Source organism: Chanos chanos, chromosome 14 (assembly GCF_902362185.1).
Source record: "Chanos chanos chromosome 14, fChaCha1.1, whole genome shotgun sequence".
NCBI classification, from domain to species: Eukaryota; Metazoa; Chordata; class Actinopteri; order Gonorynchiformes; family Chanidae; genus Chanos; species Chanos chanos.
In genome coordinates this window covers 18,399,953-18,427,750 of record NC_044508.1, presented here as the reverse complement: position 1 = coordinate 18,427,750, position 27,798 = coordinate 18,399,953, and the positions used below count along the sequence as shown (strand labels likewise).

At 40.6% G+C, this 27,798-nt stretch overlaps 1 protein-coding gene across 2 annotated transcripts in view; it reads left to right on the top strand.

Annotated features, from left to right (window-relative positions):
- tbl1xr1a (TBL1X/Y related 1a) overlaps window positions 1-26,415 on the top strand; it is a 41,778-nt gene extending 15,363 nt beyond the window's left edge. Inside the window, exons 2-18 of one of the 2 annotated variants that reach the window (XR_004025936.1) lie at window positions 1,970-2,033; window positions 7,311-7,376; window positions 17,899-18,001; window positions 18,369-18,514; window positions 19,020-19,239; window positions 19,800-19,932; window positions 20,248-20,389; window positions 20,525-20,588; window positions 20,692-20,789; window positions 20,943-21,003; window positions 21,276-21,397; window positions 21,508-21,582; window positions 22,623-22,750; window positions 23,025-23,190; window positions 23,366-23,467; window positions 23,683-23,903; window positions 25,594-26,415. Coding sequence is in view for 1 of the 2 variants with exons in the window: in XM_030791197.1 (XP_030647057.1) it covers window positions 17,944-18,001; window positions 18,369-18,514; window positions 19,020-19,239; window positions 19,800-19,932; window positions 20,248-20,389; window positions 20,525-20,588; window positions 20,692-20,789; window positions 20,943-21,003; window positions 21,276-21,397; window positions 21,508-21,582; window positions 22,623-22,750; window positions 23,025-23,190; window positions 23,366-23,467; window positions 23,683-23,709 (1,542 nt within the window). In the remaining variant the exon portion in view is untranslated. Of the gene's footprint in view, window positions 1-1,969; window positions 2,034-7,310; window positions 7,377-17,898; window positions 18,002-18,368; window positions 18,515-19,019; window positions 19,240-19,799; window positions 19,933-20,247; window positions 20,390-20,524; window positions 20,589-20,691; window positions 20,790-20,942; window positions 21,004-21,275; window positions 21,398-21,507; window positions 21,583-22,622; window positions 22,751-23,024; window positions 23,191-23,365; window positions 23,468-23,682; window positions 23,978-25,593 lie in introns of those variants that run through there. The other variant, XM_030791197.1, reaches the window with a different exon arrangement.
- The last annotated feature ends 1,383 nt before the right edge of the window (window positions 26,416-27,798 follow it).

Here is a 27,798-nt window from a genome sequence, read left to right as displayed (position 1 = left end):
CACTATTCTGACATTGAAAATGAGTCGTTTTTAACTTAAACTGGGGAGTGTTTTTTTTTTTTTTTTTTTAGACCAGCTTGTGTCAACAACGGGTCATGCAGCTCATTCCTGAAATTCTCATTCACACATTTCCTTTTTTTCCCCTCAAAATTTACAGTTGCTTCTATGTATTGTGTGACAGTATGAGGAACGCCAGTCAGAAATGATTTTTGCCCTGTTTTCCAATACTTTCCCCCGTAATCTTTTTAAAATAATTTCAAATTCACTTCAATTTTGAAGTTTTTACTGTCTTGGTGTTGCAAGATTGCTCTGAAGATTTTCAGTTCACAGAAATAAATGTGTTTGCTGGCACTGGTCTCTGAGGACACAGCCAAATCAATGAGAGTGGAGAAATGATTCATGTCCACAGCCAACGACAGGTGAATGGCTCTTTTTGATAACACAGGATTGCAAAAGGCAGAAAGTACTGTTTAAAGCTGGAGCTCTTCTGTCATTTTTTTTTCAGCTGAAGATCCAAATGAGAAATCCAGTGTCTCCTTGGGACACTGCTTTACAAGGTCACATAATCACATCAGTGAGTTACATTGTACAACACTACTGTAACATGGCATTAAAGTCGTAAATATGCCAAAATACGATGTCTAAATTAAACTGCAGTTGTAAACAGGATATATGTGGAGGCTAGCACTCGGAGACTTGCACTCTAAATGGGGAATTTCATAATATAATAGCAGTGCAAGGTTTAAATGGTTGTTTTGAGTAATCTAACGAGCGTGTGATGTTTGATGGACACAAACTAGTCTGTCACAAAACAACTGGTTTGCATCCAGTAATGCCGTAATAAATAAAGCCACTTCCCAACAGAACAAAAAATATCTTTACTCGACCCAATTTGCGACCCGTTGTTTACGTGTCGTTGTCCAACATTCAGTTGCAACACGTTTTTAAGAAATGTCAGTTGGGTTCCTCTTCTGGTGTCTTCTGTTGGTGTTATGAGGTGCTTTTGTAGATTCACTAAACCAGTCTGGAGATGACAAACCAGTCAAGAGATGACAATGGTCCTTAGCCTCCCAGTGGCCTTCATCTGCCAGTGAAGTATGGCTCAGTATTGGACAGCTATTCAATAAGGCTTGTTCATAAAGAAGGGATGATGGTTGCAGTGATGGTGTAACGTCTGTAGAAAACACAATGTTGTTGTATCTTGATTTTGCCTGTTGGCTCTGCATTTTCTCACTAATACGTTTACAAAAACGGTAATAAGGTAACGTAATAAGGTAACGCAAAAGTAAAATAAAACTTCATTGTTTTTCACTGAATAAAAAGATGTGTTAAGCCACAAACGTGTGGGATACAGCCTTCATCTTCCACTCAGACCTAAACAGTCTCTCAACCAAGGTGGATTGAAAATTCCCTCAGTACAATGGCTTCAGTCTCTTCCAGAAGCGTAAGTTCATGGAATGTGACTTTTGTAAAGAGAACTGTGCTTTCCTCCCACAATCTGAGCCTTTCTTATGGAGTGGTAACAAAAAAAACCCTACAAGCTATGTGCAAAGACATCCAGATCTCAGGCCAAACTCATACAAACCAAGGAAGTAAAAGATCTCTCGACGCTTTGCTGTTTGATTGGGAGAACGTTATTTGAAAATATTAAATCTGACCTACAGCTATGTGATTGCATTCGGTGAAAATGACACAGTGTCATTACAGAATAGGCAGTCTCAGCACTGAGCACTTTTTTTGGCACTGAAAACAAACAGGTTTATTGACCCGATTTTGCGTATTTTGGCTTAGTTCATGTTGTAGAGGTGTTTTGAGGTAGATTTGACAGCAAACGTTGCCTGTGTTTGTAGGACTGTATCAGTAAGGACTAGTGCGTTATTGCGAGGCCGCTCTCTTTGCAGAGGCAAGTCTGTAATAGAGAGAGACACGCATTTATATTTGGTTTTCTGGCTTTCTGTTTTGTTCACAGATTTGAGATTGTTCCTGGCGGCGCGAGGTTGAAGGTTGTCATCTGACCAACACCTGATCACATGGTAAGTGAAAAACATCATTCTTCATTTCCACTATGGGAGTGTGTTCGTGTTAACCAAATTAAAATTATTATGATAAATAAGACTGAGTTATGCCAGTAAGAAGGATTTATATGTGCATTGCCCCACATATGTTTTACAAAATGTAAAAAAAAAAAAAAAAAATTACACACACACACACACACACACATATATATATATATACACACACACACATACATATTTCTATATATAATTACATTTCTCATGTTGCTGAGCACTGAAATTACAGTCCTGGCTTTCTGTGTTGTTCAGAGGCTGTTGTCATAGCAACTGTGTTTGACAGTGAAAATTATGATTAATCTTAAAGTTTAGGTTTGCTTGGCTTGCACTGGAAGTGTACAGTCCAGGAAAGAAAAGAAAAGGATTGAGAATACAGGCTGCATAGACACATTAACTACATACTGAGAAAAAAAAAAGGGAAAATGAGAAAAAAAAAATGGAATAACACATTCCTGTCTTGATGACACGGTGCACTGCCGTTAGACGACTTTGATTTGAATCAAAGATATGCTTTTTTTTTTTTTTCCCCTTACTGTTAGCACAAGCTAGCACTTCCCTTTCACCTGAGATTACACTGATGTGGCTTAAACGGGAGCACTGTCGATTAATAAAGTCAATGCAAATGAGGCGTGATGGAGCTTTGTGCACAGTGTCGTGTTTGAACTGCAATCAGATACAGTCACATTCTCTATCTGTAAATTGCAGTATCTGAGCCCAGCCACTGAAAAGGTCCTCTTCAGAAAAAAAAAAATAAATAATGCCAGGACAAGTTCAAAACACACTTCATTGCAGTTATGGTATGTTTATTTTATTATTTATAGGAGAAGCAATTTCAGTGGGGTTTTTATGTTACTGGATTATTAACGTTTGAAGGCTAATTGTGGCATCCTTGAATCATTGTCCATGTTAGTTTGAGTTCATTAGTAATTCTTGTGATTTGATTCTTACTTTTTGAATTTGAAGGTTTTTTTTTCATATCCATACTCACCAAACATTCACATCAAACCTGTCTCACCTCCCACCTAAAGCTCAGCTCTCTCTTGGTGATAACATCACGTCCCTGATAATTTAGCATCGCTGTCAAGGCAACGACCATTCACAGATGCATATGCAAACAATAACCTTTCAGCTCCTGCTGCGTCGCTACAGATTAGTTTAGTGTGGTTTGTTCTTCCCTAATGTATTAGCAGCTTTCTTAGCTGTGGGGGAGAAATGTGTTTGATTCTTCTTCAGGAAGTCTAGTCCTACAGCAGGTGCACTGACAGTCGTTAACGAACAACTCTCCTGTTCTGATAGCAGAGGGAGGAGGGGAGAGGTAGGAACTAGAACACACTGTGTCTTAATCCAGCATGATGAAGGAGAATAAACTATGAGAGAGTGAGAGAAATTTCTTCTCCACTGAACTGAAATTTTCTGAGGGTCTTTTGAAAGGAAACCTCGACAGCTGCTTCCCTTTACCAGTGTTTCATGTTTGAAGATCGCTTGCGTGAAATTCGAAATTCGATTGAGGGGCAACAGAGAAAAGGTTCAGGTTATCATTTTTTTGCGTTTTCTTTTCACTGTCAAAATCTGTAACAACAGCTCTAGTTGAAAACCAAAGTGTTTTCTTTAGTTCTGTTTCCATTTAAATAATAAAGGTCAAGACATTGGCTCCTGTGGTGAGGTGTTAAGAGTTGTTGACTCAACACAGTCTCTAACAGTTGGTCTCGACGTGGTCGTTTTTTCCTGCAAGTTTTTCCACATCTTATGAGAGAGAAATAATGTTACGCATTAAATGAATTTCAGGATTGTGCTTTAAGTATACTTAATTTATATTCATTTGTAACCCTGTAAGACCTAGCACTAGCACAGTAGTCAGTTTTGCTCTTGTTCATTGCCGAGCTAGCGGTGGCAATTCAGTCCTGCTTCCTTTCACTGAGATTACATGGTAAAGCTGTAAAGATTCAAGTTAATCATATACATTCTCCGCTCATTTATAACCATGTTGATCCAAACCAGGCCACCACACTTACAGTACCTACATTTCAGCCCTTCACTGTCAGACTTCTCACACGCTCCCACCTTCATACATGCATTTAGACGTGTATTTCAGTATCATTGACAGAGGCACCATAGATTTTTTTTTTGTTTGTTTGTTTGTTTTTGAGGCGTTCGGTTTCTAAAAGATTGCTTTAGTGAAGCGGAAACATTATATGAAATCCTGCACAAAACGGCATGCTTGGTGCATGTGATCGTCAGGGCTCTGATATATGATATATTTGGACTGAAAATGACACCCACGGAAGGGGATAAATGTTCAGATGAGAGATGAAGTAACTGATGCTGCCTAATTTCTGTCTCTAGACATTACAGTGCATGTCCTGAACGTTGGCAGAATGGTCCCTTACCTGTTTCATACGTTAATCACACTAAATCTTCCAAAACTACAATATGACGCGATCTGGCCAAAGACACATTTTTGATACCAGGTCTAAATGTGATTTGGTTTGACTAAATAGTCTAAAGTTCTCTCTCTTTTTTTTTTTCCTTCTTCTTCTTTTTTTTCTTTTGGCTCGATGGCCTCCTAAGGCCTATGTTTTCTAAGACCACGTAACTCCAGAGCGGGGTTTGAAATGAACCTCTGATGGACCCCTGTATCCGGGCCTGTCTCTTTGGCCAACATCTAATTGGCACCTGCAGCTTTGGGTTGCAAATAGTGCTTTAAGAATCAGAGTTAGTGAGTACGCTCCTGACCCAAAAATGGGGAGGTAATGATGCACTGAGCAGGTGCAGTGTCACAAAGAGTCCTCAGAGCCATGGGAAAGATGGGTTTGGACCGGTACTTACAAAGGAAGTGGCCACTGCTTGGGGACTTCTCTCTCTCCCAAAGCAGCACTTTTGCGGACAAGAGACCACTGAGATGGGCCAAAGGCTCCAGTGCCTTAGCCAGTTCAATTCATGTTTTGTTTCAGCCACATGGGGAAGTGAACACATTTTTCTTTCAGCATGGCAAAGTTAGCCAGATCACACGGAACAGCCTGCTGTCTTTTGACCTTTAGGGGGTTATGTGTTTTAGTCGTGACTGAAAAGACAACAACAACATGCGCAGCCATAGAGAAACAGGTTTTTAATTAGTTGTGCTTGAAACGGCAGTGAAGGTAGAGGAACCATTATGGACAATCATTAAAGTTATGAATTAATACAACTGTGTCGTGTTCATGGCGTATGGAAGAAGTTCAGCGCTGCTGGTTTTGATTACGCCATTATAAGAAAAATGTATTAAATGTGCTGTCAGTTAGCAGAGATTCAGATGTTACAGCCATGCATTGTTCCCCAAAGTCCCACTAGTAATAGCAATTGTTTCCACAGATGTGTTTTTTTTTTTATTTTTTTTTTAGAGAGCCATTACTAAGTCAGAAAGCCGTGGGTTGGAAGCAGCCCTAACTCTGGAAAGGATAGAATTACAGACTTTGATACACGAGTGAAATTTTCATGAGCTTAACGCTGATTTTCATAACAATGAAGCCTGTCACACCTCTCCTTTGATGCATAATGAAGTAAAGCACATCTGATAACTCATCCAAATTTATGTAAAACAAAAGATACAGGACTGTTTTATCAGACTGTTAGCAACATGGATTTGAGTTAGTTTCCTTTTTTATGACTGTAGGCTTCTGTTTTCAGACGTTGGGATCCTTCCACTTGCCTGGTCTGCTTGTGCTTCATTAAAATGTATAAACTCAGTAGGCCAAAAATCTTGCAAAACGCTTTCGCACAAAATGTCCTGGAAGCTCTTTGCCGTACTTGGAAGAAGTTACTGTTTGCCTTTTCGCTCTGATCTGATATCAGTTTTACTGTTTCTCTTGTCGTGGTTGGTTAGCCTTTGAATAAAAGGAACTGCCTCTGGTTCAGCATAAAAGAGTGACTTCTACCAGATCCGTCGTTCCTGTACATGCTTTGTTTTTCCAGGTGTACACTAGAGAAACTACAATATTAGCTTTGGCAACATCTATTGTATGTGTGTCTGATAATTGAGAATGGCTCTCTTGACAGGATTCTACTCATTCCATAGAACTGCATAGTATTTTTAAACATACAAGACAGCTTAAGTTTTCCCCTTCAGAAATTTGAGAAAAGCAGTACCATGAGACAAATTAGCGTTTTTCTTTGTCCTTTTCCACCGCTGTGCTGTGGTGTGCCGTGAAAGCGTTATCATTTCTCCTAGACATGTTTCCATCGCCGGAGGTAAGTTTCCGGAACAAAATTTTGGCATTGCTTGTTAACGGATACAAAATGAGTGTATATAGAACTAGCAGAGCTACTGTCACGGACCGGTCAAATAAGAATCGTGACACACGAAACAACACACCGCTGTTTTTAATACTCGGCGATGACTAGCTGCAATCATTAGCTAGCGCTCTGATATTATGTAAGTATGTGCTCCATCTGTGTATCGATACATACATCACATGATGGTATTTAAAACTTTGGCGAATAGGATGCTAGCTTCATTGACTTCCATATTTACAGTCTCTGTTGTTTAGCTACAGCTGCGTGTGTGGTTCGTATTATCACATGCAGCAAGTCAGTGGTGAAATGGGCATTTATTTGTAACTTCCTTCCAGTTTTTTCTCACGCTTATGGTTTTTGTACTGCAACAAACAAGAAATAGGAACTCGCATAGGGAACCGCTGCCCCCTAGCAGACCCTGAAGAGTTCGGCTGAATTAAATGGAAATGTGTGATACGATAGTGTTGCGGAACCGCAGGATTCATCTGTTCCAACAAATTTTATGTTTTCATGCGTAACTTCCGACCGTTTACGATGTCCATCACGATTTGTTTCTTTCTTTTGCACTCCCATAGTTAACTTGGTGCCGGTTAGCTAAGGCTATCCTGTTCAACCATTAAAAATCAGGGGTAATTCAATAGTCTTTATCAACCTCAGACTTCACACAAAAGAATGATACCTTTCTGGATGCTCATCTGGATGTCCATCAAATTCTGCTTTTTTTGAGATAAAGAAACTGCTATTTGTTTGTTTTCTTATTGATCTGGTTGTTGTGGCAGAACGGCTAAATTGCAAAAATAAAACATTGTCCTTCAAATAACAGAATTTTACTTTTCGAGTAAATGGATTCCTCATGAAATTATTGGTCAAATAAACAGGGTGTATAATGCAGCTACTGTTACTTATTTTCTTTCATTTAAAAGCTAGGGACGACCCTTTAAACCTTCGTGTGTGTGTGTGTGTCCGTAGGTGCGGAGGCTTTTGGTCTGGACCTTAATAAAACGATCGCTGTGTGGGGAAAGAATTAATACTGTGGTAAGTACGAACTTTACAGTTTGTTCTGTGGAAGCCAAGTAAGTCAGTTCTTGTCTGAATTACAAACGTAAATACAATTTGAGGTGAGGAAGGAGATGTGTACCTTCATGCAAGCAGCGTCAGGTGGTGTGAAACCGAGTTGTGTGAATATTAAGCAGTATCAGGAGGAGAGGAGAACGGCTTTCTGTGTTGTAAATTTTCCCCTGGTCTGAGTCATTCAGTCACAGTCAACTTTTCTGTGAGGACTCAAAGGTGCGATGATTTCTGTTCCTCTTGTCAAGTCTTTTTCAGTCGCTAATGCAGACACGTAATACAAACACAACGTGTCTATGTGGGATGCTGAGGTCCTGATAAAAGTAAATGAGGCAGATGCGCTCTAGATCCATGGTAGCTGTGTTTGTCAGGTGGGGTTAAGAGGTCAGACCGGGATCATCTGTGGACAGGTTATGTACCAACCGGCCTTGGAGACGTACTTTTGCGTGATTTCCCAGTACTATTATAACCTACTGCAATGGGACTATAAATAGACAATGTAATTACTGCTTTCAAAGAGACGGTGCATGGTTATTTTGCAGCATGCTATGTCAAAAATGTCCCTCCAGATGCACATAGCAGTTCATTAGACTGTCCTAGCCTTGAATATGTCACTCATTAGTGTCTTTTTTGTGTGTATCTGGCCACTGGGGGTAAAGGTGAATTCTTGAAATTCCTGGTCTAAGTTCATTCGGTTTATAAACGAGGAACTGATGACTGGACCTTGAAACTAATTTATTATTGATCATTCTGTCATTGTAAAGTGGATGTATCAGATCTCTGTGTGTGAGTCATGTCGTGAAAACATTACACGAAGAGATAGGTTGTGTTTCTTGGTTCTTGTGGTGTTTGGTGAGAGGGAAAGGCAAAATTGGTTTACCATCACTCCTCTGAAATTAAGTGCTGCAGTTACTTTTAATGGCTTTAGAATAGAATACTAATGGGAGATGCACAGTAATATGTTTTCTGTGTGCAGTATATCACTGACACAAATGTGTTTACTTGAGTGTGGCAGAGTTCTTTTATTTCTCTTCAGATAGCTTGAATGTGACTTGTAATGGGACCAGTGTCCACCCACACCATGGAAAAAGGGGGCATTTAACTGACAATAACAGCTATAGGCGACTGTTTAATTGCTTATTTATTCTCAGCTGCTCTTAACAAAAGCCTGCAGAGATCTAACCACAAAAAAATCCTGCCATGCATCTTTGCACTAGGCAACAAAGTATCCCTCATGCTATGTTAAAGCACCCACACACACACACACACACAGATAGACGTATAGCTAAGACTCCCATCTCTTCTACAGTATTTTATTCTCTCTTAGACAGGATGTGCTTGTATTTGATCAGTTTTCAGTTGCTTCGAGGGAGTGTGTGTGGAGTGATGAGAGAACAGAGTGGTGCTTGCATTATACTCCTGTAATATGGGCTAGTGTGTCAGAAGAATATGGATGGGGAATGCTGTATATGTAAGCATTGTTTACATGCCTGCTAGGATTTCTGTGGAGCTAGAAAGATGCGTTTTCTTTCGCTGAGCCTCTCGCAAAAACCCGTCAATGCCTTTTGGTCTCTTGCTCTGCCACAGCTGTCTCCAGGGACTGCAGCATCAGCATCTAAATGTGTCCATCTGCTGTTTGGAGAACTATTGTTTCAGACAGCATTAGATCATCCCATTAGCATCCAGAGTAGTGCTCAGTTTGATGTAACCGTAGAGCTGTGGAGCCCCGTAATCGCTGAGTGCATTTCAGAGGCAATTGATAATACACACCAGTTAGGGTAATGACACAAGAGAAAGGCGACGTGTGTAATTGGTTTGGTTAAGAAGTTCGGGGCGTGATGTTTCCTTATGTAATAGGAAACAAGCTCTGCTTCTGCTCTTTAAAGTTCATTGGGCGCAAAGATGAAATGATAAGCACAGAGGTGAGAGAAGTGTTTAAAACGGAGCCCGTGTCCATTTTGGGTTTGCATAACGGCTGTTGAAAACGTCTGACCGCGTTTGTTGTTTCTGCTTAAATGTTAACATTTTCAAATACGAACAGTAAAGCCATAGGCTGTTGTTTAGTTAATATTGTCTGTTAAAATGTTTTGTTTTGTTTTTCTGTTCTGATCTCACTGATCAACTGAAACTATATGGCTATAAAATCATAAAATGGAGGCAAAATGGTCTTGGGACTCTGTCATCTTGACTTACGCATGCAGCTGTAATACAAAGCAGATATTATTTGCTCAGTTTCCGTCTCAGCATATACAGACTATGTTCAGTCATCAGCATTATCTAAAACCTGTATTCTGATGTAACCGTCCAATAAGTTGTGAAGAAAACACAGTCCGCAATATGCTGCATCTTCACATTTTGCTTTGAGATTTATTAAGCTGCCCTCATAATACATTCCAAAGTATTATGTGAACGTGGTGAAATTGGAATGGTCCATGAGCAGGGTCTCTCTCTCTCTCTTCAGATTGCTGTCTTTAGAAGCAGTCAGAGCTCTTGCAGGCTAGTGTTAAATCAAACCTGTTGTCCACGCTGTTCTTGAGGAATCCAGCAATTACAGAACGCTACAGAAAGACAACCCTTACTGCTTACTAACGATATTAATGGAAACAACATATTTAAGGAGAACAGGTCTTAGTTATTTACTTAAAACTGAGGCATCTCAGTAAAAACAATACCAAAACTTTGACATCACCAGTGCAAGTATTACTGAGATCAAACTGTGCAAGTCTGAGTAAACCATTTCAAATTGGCTGTTTCAAAGTGGATTTACTCTGTAAAAATTTGCACAAAGACCAACAAAAACTATTGTAATGAGAGAATTTTAAACAAAACACTTCCCCTTAAATTTCCGTCATATTTTGCTAACTGCTGTCTTTTGAGCAACATCCATCTTTTCAAAGCCAAACCACCTCCGTGCGAGTGAGGATGATCCACATCTGGAAATTAAATCTAACGACATAGATCGAGAGGCTGGTGGTGTCTGTATTTTGTCTCCTGGCGGTGTTTGTTCACTCAATTTGAACTTCAGTCATGCATTTTTAGGCAGCTACGCTAGCTCAATTTGTGGTGCGGTGACCATGTACGCGTATACCAGCACGCTGCATGCACTTTCAATGTGCATGCGCAGTCGTCTGTCCTACTAGGCCACATGATGCAGTGACTGCGTGGACTCTCAAGGCGTGTTTTTTGATTGGTTTTTGCAAAGTGAGTGACATACTTTAATGTCAATTCGCACAACAATAAAAATATTATCGCAGACGATACATATCGCACACCCCTAGTGATGAAGACAAAAATGTGCACATGTATGTGTGTTAGGGCTGCACGATTTGGTCAAAAAATCATATTGCGATTAGACGGAGTGCGATGATAGACATCAAAGTTGGCATCTCATAATTTTGCTTAGTTGTCAAGACTAAAATCAGATAAAGACATAGAACCACACTGTAAAAGGATGTGTTGTCAACTCAGTAAAATCTTTAAAATGACTCAACTACTCCATGACAAAATGGTACAGTTTAGAACCTTTCGAAAAAGAATTTCTCACAGAATGTCACACATGTAAAGTCACCAGCAGTTGTTTTAGTTGGAGTAGGCTTTCGTTTGTCTTTTTTTCCCCCCTTCGTACATAAATTCGTAATGAGGCTCTTAGTTGTCGTGAAGTACGGGGTAATGCCTTACGGTGTGTCCAGAAAACTAAGGGACGAACAAAGAACTCCACGTGAAGTGGGCTGGCCCACGCCGAACACAGTTTCACCGATTTAAAATGGTGATTAAACTTTTGAGCTGATTTATGACTGAGATGTACAGATATATGAACTTGACACTTGCCAGCCAATCAGGCACGAGTATTTTCCGTTGTCACTTTATATCATGAATATGTTTTATTCAATTGGAGCCTTTTGCGGTTTAGCAATCGCACACGGACATATTGCGATTTTGATTGTAATTTGATTAGTTGTGCAGCCTGTGTGTGTGTGTGTGTGTGTGTACATGTGTGAGTCAGTGAGAGAGAATTTCACCCCAGAGACATAACCTTTGCATAGACTCTTTTGGGAGGCTGAAAAGGCATAACCCACTCTTCTGGACTTTGTGCTTTGACCTATATTAGATAACAGATGAATAATTCATTTTCATCATTAATGTTAAGCTCTGAAATGTTCTACATGTGTTTAATAATTTGTGATTTAGAGTCACTGTCACATCAGAGCTTACAATGTAAAATGTCTTCATCGTGCCCAAAATGAAGTTAAATACACAAACGCACGCACACACACACACACACACACACACTCTCTCACACACAAAAACTCAAAGCAAAGCTTGTTATTCACTTTACATACGAAAATAAAAGGCAGAATTGTGAATTGTTCACCCCTGCCTCCGTTTAGCTTATTCAAACTGGATAAGATCTCAGATCTGAGCTGCTACCCACACACACACACTGAGCACTGCATACTCTCTCTCAGAATGGGTTACTTCACCTCGTGTTTTCACGTTAGGTTTGTGTGGGATGTAAATCAGAGAGATTGGAAGCACCCTGCAAATCGACCTTAAAACATAAAAGCTCTAACGGGACTTTACCACCACTTTGTATTCAGAGACTGATTTCAGTAGAATATTCATGAATTAACTCTGAATGGGGGGAGGGGGAGGGGACATGGTTTTTCTTACAATAGTCTAGGAATCACTCCCAACACGTCTCATGTACTGTGTCATCAGAGGCCTTGTGCCGTAGCTTCATCCCTGTGTTTTATTTTTCTGTTGACACAAATCAAAACATTTTTTTTTTTTTTAATGGCTGAATTAAGAAGGGAAAAACTCTGTTTGAAAGATAAGGTCCTGTGAAAAGCTGGATAAGACTGCAGGGTCTGTGTACTGTTGTGCCACATTGAGAGAGGCCCCACGCAAGGCCATGTTAACATGTTCCATCATCGCAGTGATTACCATAGACTGACTTTCTACATCAGTTTCATCCATAGTATTGACAAACGTAGCGGTGGTACGTTTGCTTAAAAGACTGACCAAAGATGAATAGGGAAACTGCTCCCTGATTGCTTTTCCGTGGGCTTGGCATTATTACCATTCACTTAAAATGGTAATGTTATGCAGGATAGACTCGACAACATGTCTCTGTAGGCAGAGATCATCAGAGGCTCAAAACATTAACCCATGTCACAAAAAGTCATCTTTATGACATGTGGCTTTCGTAGCAACACACTAACTGTCCTTTTGAAATTTGCTTTTGATTTTAATTTGACCTCAGTTCGAGTCGAGAGAGAAAAATTAGATGTTGCATGTACCACTGTGACAACAGATGCTCTTTCTGCCAGGGTGTTTGGACATTGTTGATAAAGAGATTTCATATTGTCCAAAAAGAAAAGATTTGCATAGATATCTGTAGCAGCCGTGTGGTGTTCCTTGAGAAACTGTAGACCATTCTTTTTGCTTGTTTCTAATAATTGTGTGATTGCGCAAACAATCAGTCGTTTTTGGTGCCGTTTCAGCTCTTCGCGGTTTTTGCGATATCGATTCCATTGCAGCGCTAACAGGTCTGTCTAAATCCTTTGTAGTGTGCTTGTACGCAGCTAATTGATCGGTCCACTCATTTTGTTCTTTTAAATTTCTGTGTTTAATCGCTTATTTTGCCATTGAAAATGAGTGGGGAAAGTTTTAGGTCTCTAGCGGTGTGACGAGGGTTTGCATACAGCGGCAGTCGATAGTTGGATTTAATGGTCTTTTGCTCGGAGAAGCAATGGAAGATGGCTAGTCCATGAGTCACAAATCAAAAACTGATGCTGCGGTGCAATCACACTCGCACTTTCTGGCGGAAATGCATCTCTGGTTCCTCTTGCTTTTCTCCTTTCTGACTTCTGCTATTTTGTAAATGATTTAGGATTGATTGTCTGAAGCAGAGATGGTTGACCAGTGTTTGTTAACCCAGCAAATCAAGTTTTGTGGTTTGACATGATTGTGCTGTCGAGAGACATCGGTGAAAGGTTTAATCTGAAAACAGGAAATGGAACTGAAATAGGCAATTACCATCACTTAGTAACATTTGGTGACGACCCCCCCCCCCCCCCCCAAAATATTTTACCTCAGCATGCTGCCTTCACAAATGTTTTTAAAAAAAGCTGTGGAAATGGCCTCAGAAGTGTGTTAGGTGTCTTCTGGAGTTCTTAAAGAAAATACTTGGTAAATTTAGGTGTTTTGTAAGACTTTTTATGGATTTCCTGTTAGATATCTTTGGCATGGAGTGTTCTCAGAACTTAAGCATGAGACTTAACAAGTCACCCACCCCCCATAATGTGATAATTTTTTGCAAGACCTTTGGAATGATCAAATAGAAATGTCCATTTGGAATGTCCAGTAATTGTCATAGGTTCCCACTTCGCAGTCAGATGTTGAGGAAAATGATATTAGTACAGGCTTCTCATGGTCCAGTACCATGTGTAATGTGAGTTGTGTAATGTGGGGCTTTGTAAGATGCTTTGTGGAGAATGCCTTTCACTTGACTCTACCTGCAAGTACAGAGGGCCTTGACCAGCAGTGACCACAGCTAAGTGAGAGATGCTCAACTCAACCACTCAAGGAGTCTGGCCAATTCGTGTTCCGTCAGAAAGCGTGGTAACTCAACGACTTGGTTAATTAAGCCCCCTGGACACTGGGAATACCAGCTATCTGAGCAGGAATGTTGTCTCACACCCTTTTTTTCCCCCAAAAGGGACGACGCTGTCTTCACGTTCAAAGAGGCCTTGTGGAAAACAGCGACCTAGGGCCAGTGGGACACTTAAAACAGAACAAAAGAGGAAGGGGGGGGTGGGGGGGGAATCCATTTACACCCCACCATGTAATATTCCTGCCATGGTCAAATTGGCAGTGATGGATCCAAAACCCCAAAGTAGGTCAAGTGAGGTGACGCGTCCATCTTAGCAGTCTCCCCCCCCCTTTTTTTTTTTAAATTCTTCTTTTGCTCTGTCCTGGCGAGTGTACTGCATCAAAAGCTGTTTGCCGCCACATTTGTCTTAATCTGTTGTGACACTGTCTGCTAGCATGTGGCATGTAATAAGCCAAGCTCATTGTTTCCTTGTTGGATTGATCAAACCGCCTTGCCTTTGAACTCAGCCTAACGGTCAGATGGCCAGAGGACAGCGTGAGCCATATGCGTCTGTTGCCAGACGTGTTTGTTGAGAATCGTTTTTGACAGAGGCTAATCGGTAAGAAATGTTCATTAAAAAAAAAGAAAGAAAGAAAGAAAATGGGGGGGGCGGGTAGCATCTGGGTTTCTCCAAAAGAATTCAGTTCTGCCTCGTTTCAGGTGTAGCTTTGTCGATTCCTTATGGTTTATTAATGTGAGTGGAACTGTTCAAATTCCATTCTCCTGCATCACAAAACGTGTTGTATGCTGGCTGATACTGAACTGACGTTTGTCACCGATGGCGAGTTAACAACATCTCGGTGATTTTACGACTTGGTGTTACCTTTTCCATCGTCGGTAATATGAAACAAAAGCAGTTGGACTGTAGAGCCCAGTGGCGAACTGATATGGACAGAAGTGGGTGGAATTTGTCGTTGACAAGAGCATTTCCTGAAACACTTGATGTACCGACAAAGGATCGCTCCACGCAGATGTGATGTGTCCAGTCTCCTCAGGACAGGGACATCGTGTGACGTGGTTCTGCTGTTCTCTCAAAAGATCTCTACGTCTGCTTTTAGGTTTTATTTATTTATTTATTTATTTATTTATTTAGGTGAACAGGCCAATTAACATGTCAACCTATTGGTGCATCACATTACGCTGATACTGTTTATCAAGCAAACTTGACACTAACGCAGTAGCCTTGTTGTCTGTGTTAGTTTGCACTTAACACCATCAGTCTTTGAATCTATCTCAGTATGTATACCGAGGCACAGGTATGAAAGCACACTTCTTACCATGTTAAGGATTCATTTGTTGAGGTTAAATTTAGCTCCTCTGCTAGTGGTATATTTAAATACTTACATGTTAAAAGTTAGAGGAGCAGTGTGTTTTTTCTAAACTTAAATGATGCATTCTAAGAAATGCTGTTCTCCACGTTAGTCATCCTTAAAGTGGTGGAGGTGAAACAGTGTCTTTCACCATTGGTCTGGACCAGTGGACGTTTTCACTCAGAGGGTGCAGTTTAAGTGTTAATGTATTTCATTTCATCAAAAAAAAAAATGGTAGATACTGGTCTGCTAAAGTTTTGTTACAAATTGTGCTGAAGAATTAATTACAAGATCACGATTGTTGTGATGGGCCCATACGCTGAAAGGGTAAATTTTCCCCTTTGATGGGTGTGTGTGTGTGTGTGTGTGTAGTATTTCATCAGGTCTTAGAGAGAGCAGCAAAGGAGGGGAATTCCCCCACCCAACCCGCCATCGTTTCCGTGTTTAAGGTGAAAGGAACGGAATTCCCTGCTCTAGTTAAGAGCCTAGGTGGTCTTCATGAGGCTGGTGATTTACGGGAAAGGAGCAGTCCTCTCGGCCATCGATTGGACAGTTCGATAGTATAGATGAACGCTCTCCACTGTTGCAGAGATTCAATTTGGCTATGCCAGGAGATGCAGAGCTCTGATTTAAAGACACGGTTTGCTGGAGCACAGACGTCTCTGGCTTGACTGACTGCGGCTGATAGTAATGTGATCTGATAGGACGAGTCGTTCAGCTTTGAGCTTAACCTTCTTTTTTCCTTTTTTTTTCTTTTTTTCTTTCTCTTTTTTTTTTTTTTTTTTTTTTTGCTTACTTATGCTTGGTCTTTTATCTGATGAGAATAATATTGTGGTGTTTGAGACTGAAATTTGATGAGGCTGTCATATAAATGCCTTTGATAGAATTCTGAGAACAAATACAGTTTTTCATGTGAGCTCTTCTCTTTGTTTTTATTATGATGAAACCCCCAGTGTCAAATCTTAGTTAGCAGCTAATTTTGCAGTGGCAGAAGATAGGATTTCTATCAGTTCTTACTTTATGTGTCTTTGGTTTTCATCAAATTTGGTATTTAGCACAGCACAACCTGCAGATTGATGAAAGTGACCTGGAATCAGATTCCATTTTTAACAAGGCTAGTTATTCTTATGGTCAGACAGATGGAGTTGGAGATGAGGGAAGATGAGGCAAAGTATTTCATCTCTACAGAAGTGCCTTCCTCAAACAGAACAGCCCGTCATTTAAAACAAAAAGCCTTCAGTGGCAGGAAACTGTCTCTCTACGCTTTGTTGTCTGTCTGAATGAGGATGTGATCCCTACTCTTGTAAAGGTTTGTTGAAGACACAGTGAAAATGCAACTGAGAATTTGCGCCATGGTCTACATAGTTCTATTCACACCTCCCCCAAGATTTCTCTTTTTGTGGTTTTTTGTGATATTTTGACATGAAATCAAAACTACGCGTGTGCTTTGGTGCTGTTTTCCAAAAGGACCTGGGTTTTTTTTTTCAGGGTTGAGTAGCTATAGAAAATAGATTGTTACTTTAGATTGAAACTTGAAAATTTCACCTCTTTGAGAACAGTGCTGCTTGAAGGGGAATTTACTGAACATGCTTGAAAATTTAGAGGGATAAGTTTAACTGAACAGTGATTAACAATTTGAGTGTGATTATTTCTTTTGTGTGTTTGTTTGTTGGTTTGTTTTTTAAAGCATAACATCTATACACGCATCTGTCAGAGACAGAATGAGGAGAAATGTTTTACGCGTTTATATGAGAGGAAACCAGTGTACGCTAGTAACCAACTTTCTCTGAACCCTAACCCTGACTCTAACCTTTTTCTCCTCAAAACATTGTGTATAATGAGCCCACGCTCATTAATATTTTGTACGTATCACAGACCAATGACGAGAGTTTGATAAAATTAGCCATGTGTTCTGTATGCTAGCTGAGACGCTCATGTTGCTAAAATGCCTCTCCGCCCTATTACGATTGGATGGCCAAACCCCCCCCCCAAAAAACAAAAAACCTTCAGTTAGCCATCATTAATTATTTTCTACATCTTTGCACTCAGGGGTCCTGTTCTTTTGTTTGTTTGCTTGTTTGTTTGTTTGTTTTCATCACAAGTCTCAATGTATCTGTGTGAAACGTAAAGATTCTTTTAGTTCAGCTCCTGTAAAACAAGAGTTCTTCACTTGCCAGGTGGTAGCCTCTCTTGTGAGTGTATTTGGTTTTAGTGCAACAGCGCCACCGCAGTGTCAGGCCACTTTGGGTACTGTAGCTTGTTATTCAACTGAGATGAGAAGCCCCCCCTCTGTCCACTTTTAACCTTTGGCAGCAGATTACAAGCCCATGTGTGTCCTGGCACAAAGTGCTGTTATTCGAACACAGCACTGCTTTTTACACACCAAATGGCTCTCAGAGAATCTCTCTCCTGAAAATTAAAAAAAAAGTACACTAAAAAGTACACTAACTTTTTGCTCACTAACCTTTGCTGTCGGTGAAATAAAAAAAAGCACGTGTGTGTGTGTGTGTGTTTGTCTGTGTAGGCCTGTGTCCTGTGTGCTGACCTCATGGTGTAAGCAGGACTAAAGATGAGCATTAGCAGTGATGAGGTCAATTTCCTGGTGTACAGATATCTGCAGGAGTCAGGTAAGCGACTTTGTGACTTTTGATTCTCTTCCAAATAATTGTGTACAAAGTCCACCAAATTCACATTCTAAGTTGCGTTTTTATTGTGTGTGTGTGTGTGTGTGTGTTTGTGCGCTTTAATGGTACAGCTCAGACTCTTTTGCAAACACAGTCTGTTTTTTTTTTCCTCAATTAGCCTTTGGTATTGATCTGTAAACAGAACAGGTCCAAACAAACATGTCTGTTTGTACAGAACTTTCTGTGCCCTTTTCTAGAGAGCTGGTGGGATTGGAAGATGAGCCCGATGAAAGACACACACACACACACACACACACGCACACACACACACACACACACACACTAATATGTTTGTCATATCCCTTGGCAGGGTTTTCCCATTCAGCCTTCACATTTGGCATAGAGAGTCATATTAGTCAGTCCAACATAAACGGAGCCTTGGTGCCCCCTGCTGCCCTCATCTCCATTATCCAGAAGGGCCTGCAGTACGTGGAGGCAGAAGTCAGCATCAACGAGGTCAGGCCAGCGCCAGAGACAACCCACAACCATTTTATTACATATCTAAACCTGCTCTGTGACTTCTGTCTGTCCAAATGCACCTTATTGATTCTTCTAAACTGTTAATTCTTATATAAGTTTGTATGCTAACACAAGAATGCATATTGCTTGTAAATATGCTGTATCAAATATAGTTTCTGACTTTAAAAAAAAATTATAATCCAGGTATTAATAGTTACATACAGTCATTCAAAATGACAAATTGTTTACAATGTGTTGCATCCTGTAAACCACTGTTGCCTGTCATCGTATTTGAAAATGAGAGATAAACTAAAGATAAACCTAGAACTTTTCCGAACTCTCTAGCAAAGTCAACGCATTTATACACAAGTCATACATGCCAGTGTAATGTGTAAATCTGAACATCCAAATTCTGTACTGTTGAAACAGCTGGAAGTGACTCGGGTCTCATCTGGTTCTCTGGGGTTCCAGTTAAAAGCTGATGTTTGTCTTATTGATCCAGGATGGCACGCTGTTTGACGGCCGACCGATCGAATCGCTGTCGCTGATTGATGCGGTGATGCCGGACGTGGTCCAGACACGACAGCAGGCTTACCGGGACAAACTGGCCCAGCAACAGGCGGCCGCGGCGCCCCCAGCAACCAGCGCTAACATGCAGGGCAACGCCAAAAACGGAGAGAACACCGCCAACGGAGAGGAGAACGGTGCACACACCTTAGCAAGTGAGTCTGTGGTTAAGGGACACTGTGCCATACCATACACCATGTAATCACTCTGCAGCTCTCGCCTCACAGATTTTCTCCACCCGATTCATGCAAACGCCAGTCAGTGACACGTCTGTTAATGTACTGTGGAGAATCCAATGCTGAAAAAGTTGGCTGTAATGATCAAGATCCTCTCTAGTAACTCTTTTGTGTATATTTTAGTCCATACAAAAATGACTGGCTACAGATATTTGTTAAACTCACAAGCAATAAACTTGATGATGACAGTATGGAATACTCGGGCGATTTGCATAGACGTTCTGTTATAGTATGTAAAGTTAGAAGCAGTATGAGTCTGGACAAGGCCCCGGCATCTCTCAAATGCAGTGATTGGCTGCCACCGTGTCACATAACAGTGAGGTGCTCTGAATGAGTCAGACAGAGGCAGTGAATCAAGAGGCCTACAATGCCACATAATGGAGACTCCTGCAGATCGATGCTCTGCTGTCGCTCCTTGAGCTTGGTTTTTTGTGTCTGTCGCTGTTTATCCTCACGGCCGGTGTCTCTGTTTGTCTCAGATAACCACGCAGACATGATGGAGGTGGACGGGGATGTGGAGATCCCTCAGAACAAAGCCATGGTTCTCCGTGGCCATGAATCAGAAGTGTTCATCTGCGCCTGGAACCCTGTCAGTGACCTCCTCGCTTCTGGGTTGGTATCATTCTCCCTCATCAGCATCCATCTCTCTCCCTCTGCCTTTTATCTGCGAAAAGCAAACCCCAGTTCCAGCTCTGCCTGTCTAAGCCCAACGTCTGAAGCTTACGGAAAATCTAGCGCAGCTCGTGATGCTCTTGTGATTCCAGCGATTCGTCTGAACCAGTGATCCACGTCTTGCCCATTCATCAGTCTCTGGATCAGTGCTTTCACACGAGGACGTCAAGGGCTTGTGCACAAGCTCACACGTGCTCTCCTCAACGTTGCTTCTCTCTCTCACCTCTCACCCCCCTCCCACCTCTCGCTCCGCAGGTCAGGGGACTCGACGGCGCGGATCTGGAACCTCAGTGAGAACAGTACCAGCAGTTCCACGCAGCTTGTACTGCGTCACTGCATACGGGAGGGTGGCCAGGACGTCCCCAGTAACAAAGACGTCACGTCATTAGACTGGAATGTGAGTTTTATTTCTTTCTCCTGTGCTCCCTGCTCTGGCCCAGAGTGCTTATGTAACTGTTTTATCTGTGTTCTCCATCATCTGTAGAAGACAGATGTCAGATAACTCATCTCTCCCCTTTCCTTGTTTTGGCAGAGTGAGGGTACTCTACTAGCAACAGGCTCCTATGACGGATTCGCCAGGATATGGACTAAAGACGGTCGGGATCCATTCTGTTGTTGCAGAAATTTAAGAAAAAAAAAAATCGGGTTACTTGTTTATTTGTTTGTGACTTTGATGTTTTGTGATTGTTTGTGTTGCAGGGAATCTGGCCAGTACCCTGGGACAACACAAAGGCCCTATCTTCGCATTGAAATGGAACAAGAAAGGAAACTTCATCCTCAGTGCAGGAGTTGATAAGGTAAGACAGTTCAAATTGCTTATATCGACCAAGCGTGAAATAGCAGGCCTCAGGTTAATTTATTTGCCTATGCATTGTTGCTAAGTAACAAACAGAAAAAAAAAAAAACAGAAAAAAAATCTGAGACTGAAGACTATAAGATCTTTTTTACAGACTACAATCATTTGGGATGCTCACACAGGAGAGGCCAAACAGCAGTTTCCTTTCCACTCAGGTATTCTGAACTAAATTATAATATCCAATTAGAGAGCTGAAAGGAAATTTTTTGGATACTTAGGATACATACACATACGAATTTTATAAATTCTGCACAACACATGCCTGCTTTAATTTTAGTTTTCTGTAATTATGCAGTCATAATTCATAGAATAATTCTTCCTACTCTTGAACTTGGCATTGCTGTTGTCAGCACAATTTTTGACAGAGTCCTGCATCTCTCTTTCTCTCTCTCTTTTTCTCCCTCCACCTTGTTCCCTATGGCAACAGCGCCTGCTCTGGACGTGGACTGGCAGAGCAACAACACATTTGCCTCCTGTAGCACGGACATGTGCATCCATGTCTGCAAACTCGGCCAAGACAGACCCATCAAGACATTCCAAGGACATACAGTAAGCCCTGCTCGCCTATCACATCCCTGCTGCTGCAGCAGCTCTGATAGAAAGCCTGTGTTCTCCGCAAACCCTCACGTCTCTCTCTCCCCCCTCTCTCTATCTGCTAGAATGAAGTTAATGCAATCAAATGGGATCCGACTGGTAACCTCCTGGCATCGTGTTCAGATGACATGACGTTGAAGGTTAGAAATCTTGATTTAACAAAAGAGATTTTCTTTTCTTTTGGTTCTTAAATGTTACGTATTCAATGATACAAAAGTTAGTTCTGGTCGAGTAATCTGTTTGGACAAGAGCATTCTAAAGACTGCTGATATAGAGTATAACAGCACTGAAACGTTTTACTATTATGTATCACTTCGCTTTATACATGTTCCGATGCAGTCATTGATTACACCAGTGTGAACCTGTCACATTTACTGACAGCACCAATGTGGATACATTTCTGTGCATTATAAAGAGAACCTAGCGAGCCTGCAGTTGGGTATGATAAACAATAACTAGCTAGCAAGCTTACAGTATATCTAGCCCGTCCATGTAAAAGTAGTTCGCTAGCCTGTAGAGGGCTATGATTAAAAGTGGCTTGCTTGCCTGCCGTATAGCCAGCCTTTTATGTGAATAACAAAAAGTAGCTGGCCAGCCTGCTGTTAGGTATGAAAGAAAGTAGCTAGCTAGCCTTTTCGTGAATGATAAAAAGCAGGTAGCTAGCTAACTAACCTGCAGTCAAGAAACTGTTTATGTGTTGCTTGACAACACTTGTAAGTGTAATCCTGAAGGAACTATTTTTGTTGGCGGAACCGAATAAGCGACAAAAAAACATAGTTGACTCAAATTATCATTACTTGATAAACGGCCTTGTTTGTAGAACTGTTGTATAGAAGCAATATCGCACTCGAGGACGTGCAGTTATACTGTATATCAGCACGGCTGTGATTATCTATGACCGAATCGCATCTGTGCTGATGTACAGTATAACAGCACTCCCTCTCGTGTGATGTTGCTTAAATTGACTAGAATGGAGTAGCATCTGAATATTTTGAGTTTTTGTCAATCCGTGTGTGGGCGCATCTTGAGTTTGTGGTCACACCTCAGAAAGACTGGGCATTCATTAAATGCGTTGTGATCTCATATCTTGGTCATTTAACTGAGCAGTGTTCCCTTTTTGTTTAATCTCAAACAGGTTTGTTGGCAATTGTGTAAAGCTATGTTTTTCCCATCCTGCTAGATCTGGAGTATGAAACAAGATACCTGTGTCCACGACTTACAAGCTCACAGCAAAGAAATCTACACTATCAAATGGAGCCCCACTGGTCCTGGAACCAACAACCCCAACGCCAACCTGATGCTTGCCAGGCACGTTACAACATCTTTTTCATTAAAGGAAAAACAAACAAACAAACAAACAAACAAAAAAAACCCTAAAAATTTGTCTAGTCAGCTTTAGAAACACATGATTACACATCATTTTAAACAACTTTGGAGCATGAGTTTCATTTCTGATTTACATAATTTACTGTAATTCAATAAGCCAAAGACTTCAGCTTCAGGCAAAACCCACAGTATCTTTTTTTTTTTTTTATGTATTCTGCAATCATTGAGTAACTGTCATTGACCTTTGTCTTTCCAGTGCGTCGTTTGATTCCACTGTTCGGCTGTGGGATGTAGACAGAGGGATCTGCATCCACACGCTAACCAAACACCAGGAGCCTGTATACAGCGTGGCCTTCAGCCCTGACGGCAGGCACCTAGCCAGCGGCTCCTTTGACAAGTGTGTCCACATCTGGAACACACAGGTATGGATCCATCCGTAAGCCTCCCGCAAACCCAGTTTATGACCGTTGTCTCGCATCCAATTTGAAAAAGAGAATATGTAATGAAATAGAATAGCTAAGTGTTGAGATGATTCTTTGATGCTCGTGTGTGTATTTGTGGTGATGCAGTGTGGTTCCTCATTGTGTTCTCTGGCAGACTGGTGCTTTAGTCCATAGCTACAGGGGAACAGGGGGGATCTTTGAAGTTTGCTGGAATGCTGCAGGTGACAAAGTGGGCGCTAGTGCATCGGATGGCTCTGTAAGTCTCCCTCATTAATCTTCATTAGTTATCTCCTCTACGCAAGCTGTGTTTAAGCAACTACCTGTCCGGTCAAGATAATGATGCAATCATGTTCAATACCAAAGCGGTTTTTAAATGCATACCAACTTTACGCGCCTCAGCGTAACTTGTTTTGTGGGTTTTTCGAGCTCAGCTGCCGGCTAACACGCCATAAACATCCCCTCTTTTTCCAGGTCTGTGTATTAGATCTGCGGAAATAACGCTGCTTGTTGGAAGCCATGGACCGACTATGAATGTGTACATAGCCAAATTGACTGTCCCTATCCCATACACTGCTACAGTCCCTATTGACCCATGGCCAGCCACTACAGAGGAGAGACTAAACAAGCAGCCCCATTCAGCAGACCAAGAAGAATGGACGTGATTCCAACCTGAGACAAGAAAAGGGACTTTTGTAAGTGACACAGTAAAAAAAAAAAAAAAACAACAACAAAAAAACCTAAAAACTAAAAAAAAACCCAAAAAAACAAAAAACAACAAAAAAAAAAACAAAAACAAAAAACATCGACAACAACAAAAAAAAACTTAAAAGAAGAAGAAAAAAAATGGACTGGTATATGTACCAAATTTGGAAGATATTTTAGTATTTGTTTCTTCAAACCAATCTCATTAAAATAAAACAAATGAAAGGATTTTAATCTTTGCTGGTAGTTCCGTTTCAGTGTGCAGACATATCAGCTTCTCCATTCTGCAGTTTCCCCGCCTTCCCTCTCTCTCTCTCTCTCTCTCTCTCTCTCTCTCCAACATCATTTTTTAGGTCACAGCTGCATGAAGTGGAGGTCTCATCTTTCGTTTTCTCACACTGCAGTTATTTAAAGTCTTTTGGTACTGTATGTTTTGTGGTTCATAAACCAATGTGGGGACTTGAAGAAAAAAAAAAATCTGTTTCTCTTTCCTCCTCAGTTCTAGTTTTTGATGGTTTAACTGTTGACATCTACATGCAGTAGCTCATGTTATTTCTTCTTTTTTTTTCCCAGAGGAGATATTGATTCTGCTGAATTAAAATAATTACATTAGTTATATGGGCACTCAAATTTACGGAGATGCATCCTGCATCAAATTGCTTTAAGAAAAACCATTTTTATGGTTTGCTCGTGCACTATTGATGGAGCATCAGAAGGTCGTACATCATACTTTCTGGACAAATTTTATCTGCTGTCCCCGATTGTTTGGAAGTTTGACTCCTTTCAGAAACAGACAATTAGTGACTTAAATTACTCATCCATAAAAGTAGTGTAAAATGAAAAGAGGTCTACAGAGCAGTCAAAATTGTATGCACAACAGGTCCATTTTTCTGTTTTTCACTGAAAAAGGGAAGACTTGCTTTAAGTTTTACGTTTTTCCCTAAATGACAAAATGGCTTTTTTTTTTTTTCTAGAGCAGAGGTTTATATATATTTTTCCTGCATATGTAACACATTTTTTCCTGCCTCCTTACATGCATAATCATCTTTTTTTTTGTTTGTTTTTTTTGTCAGTTATTTTGCGCAAATCAATGCAAACATTCTTGTGCTCAGGCTAGAGTATCTGAGTCGTGAGACTTTGAATGCATGTCTCAATCAGTGCTTCATTAGCCACTGCCAGTAACCATCTCAGCCTGCTTTTGTTTTTCACCTGAATCACAACTGTCTCGCTCGCAAATTTCTCTCTCCTATTCAATCAATCAAAGCTTGCTCTCTGCCCTTTTTTAAACCGGAGGTGAAGCTTAGAGCAAGTCTGTCTGGGTGTTGGGCAGGGAACCGAAAAAAAAAAAAAGAAAGAAAAAAAATTGGGACAAACATTTCATTAGACACAATCATCACAGGAGTTAATTTTTACCTGATGTTTAATGTCATGATTTTTTTTTTTTTAACTGATTTTGCAAATATTGTTTTAAATCACCTTTAGTAACCACCATTTATAAGATGGTTATTCCTAACCCTCCTCTGTACAGTATCTCTGTTTTGCCTCTTGTTGGAGACAAAAATATAACATGGTTTATGTTTTCCTGTGCACATTGCCTTGTTTTCTAATCTTAAGCTCCATTTTCTTACTCAAATCTGGCTACAAAAGTGGATCGATATTTCTTAAATGGTCTCATTTCAGAAAATGAGGACAAAACAAAATTCTGGACTGGGGAAATGAACATATTTGCAGTATTCTAGTTCATGAGAGAGCTGAATTGGGCAAGAAGACTCCATAGAATGTGAGTGTGTCATTCGTGTCTCTCAGCAGACCCCAGAGTTGGCGTTTTGTGCCCCAAACCCTCACTGTCTCCCTCTCTTTAAGCCTTATATGTTAACAACTTCTTTTTTGGGACAATATCACTTGGCATATAACCATGCATTTTATACAGAGTATAGTACACTGAGAGCTGTATAAATATTCTACTGTTAAGTAGATTGTACCATCGAAACACTATTTATGAAGCAGTCTATGACAGTTGAAGGGTATTCTAGGTTTTTCATTTCTTTTCGGTCAAATTATATCTACCGTCTCAGTGTCTGCCTGCCACCATGCTTTTCTCTCTCTCTCTCTCTCTCTCTCTCTCTCTCTCTTTTTTCTCTCCTTGTCACTACCTGGATTCTAATCATATTCTTTCTATGTCTGTCCCTCTGGACGTTTTGTACTCTTTTAAAACTTTTGTAATTCATATTTCTTTGTAGATTTAAAAAAAAAAAAAAAGTACAAATTACTGACTGTCGGAGATAACCTGGACCATGTACAGTATACATGACAGTTTGATTTTTTTTTTTTGGGTTCTTAATGTCATCCAAAGTGCCCACGCCCACCCTTTGTCTCCTGATTTTTTTTTTCTTTTCTTTTTTTGTCTTTTTTTCTGTTGCAGATTTTTCCCCCTTGCATTGCATTGATCTGTTGTCATTTCAATCAGATCTGAAGTCCAGAATAAAATATATTTTGATATTACGGTTTTGTGGCTCTGTGTCATTTATCACTGAATGTGACGGGCTCTGCGTTCAGATATTATAGAATATTTTTCAGGCTGTGCTCTTCATTCCCCTAGCTTTATTAAATTAGAAAACGGCCTAACAGATTTCAGTGTAATGTTTTATTAAAGCATTTTTGAATATTTGAATAAATACAATAACATTACAAATAGAAAGTAGAAAACAGCAGCATCCCCCGACCACTCCTGTCTTGTTTTCATTGAAGTGCTCATTGTACAAATATTAAATTTGGCACAGTGATCTAATCACACAACCATGTGACTTCCAGGGCCAAATGACCACTAATCTGAGACGACGCAACAGGACGACTCAGTGCATAAAATAATACCAAGTGCTCTATATATCTATGTGTATGTTTCAGTCCACACTGACTTGGGCAAATATATTAAATATCATTTCATGAACCTCAATAATATATACATACCTTTGATTAGATACAGCATTTCAAAAGTGTCTTCGCATACACAGTTTTAAAATAAAAGCAGACAAAGTCTTTGTGCTGGGGAAACTGGGCAGTTTTGAATATACTTTCTATAGGGTCTTACTAAGTACTCATGCAGATTCCCTTTACTTGGGCTTAAATATGGTGAATATGCATAAAGGCAGTTGGCATATACAGAAAAAGTCATTTCAAGTTCAATTCACCTCGGAGTAAAGGGAGTCTCTTTGAACAAACGCATCTGTCAAATGACTACATGTAAATGGAACAGTGCCACCTGAGGTCTGTCAGACAAAAGACTGAGTTTTTTTCCCCCCTCATTCTGTCATGAAGGCGATGAAATCAGTACAAACAGCTACAAATATGCTCACATTTAAGAGAGACACACTTAACCTGTGCACAGCCCGGGTTTTTGTTTTTCTTTTTTTTTTTTTCTGTAAACATGCTTCTGCTGGCTAGTGAGTGTATAACTCTGTATTACTCTGTGTGTGTGTCTGTGAGCGTGCGTGTGTAGAGGTCCCAAGGTTTCCTCACCGATGCAGATGGGTTTTCTGTGAACCGTGATGTGACACGTTGAGTACATCTGATAAATGTTGTAGGCGTCAGTACTTACCAAAGATAGTACTGAACCCTAACACTCGGGGCACGACTTACACAGTGTCTGACTACATTTTGGCACAAGCCTCACTGTGACTCCACTCAGAGTCCTCAGAGGGAGGAAATTCACTGAAAGTTCTCAGAGGAGAGAAGAATTAGAGTGTGTGGGACCAGAGAGTGACAGTCTCTCCACCACCTCTGCCAGGCTTTGAAGGACATCGTAAGCCACGGCAAAGAGAAAGTAGACCGGCAGGACCCAGTGTAGTCTGAACATCCTCTCCCCGACAGGTAAAGGCACTGCCAGGT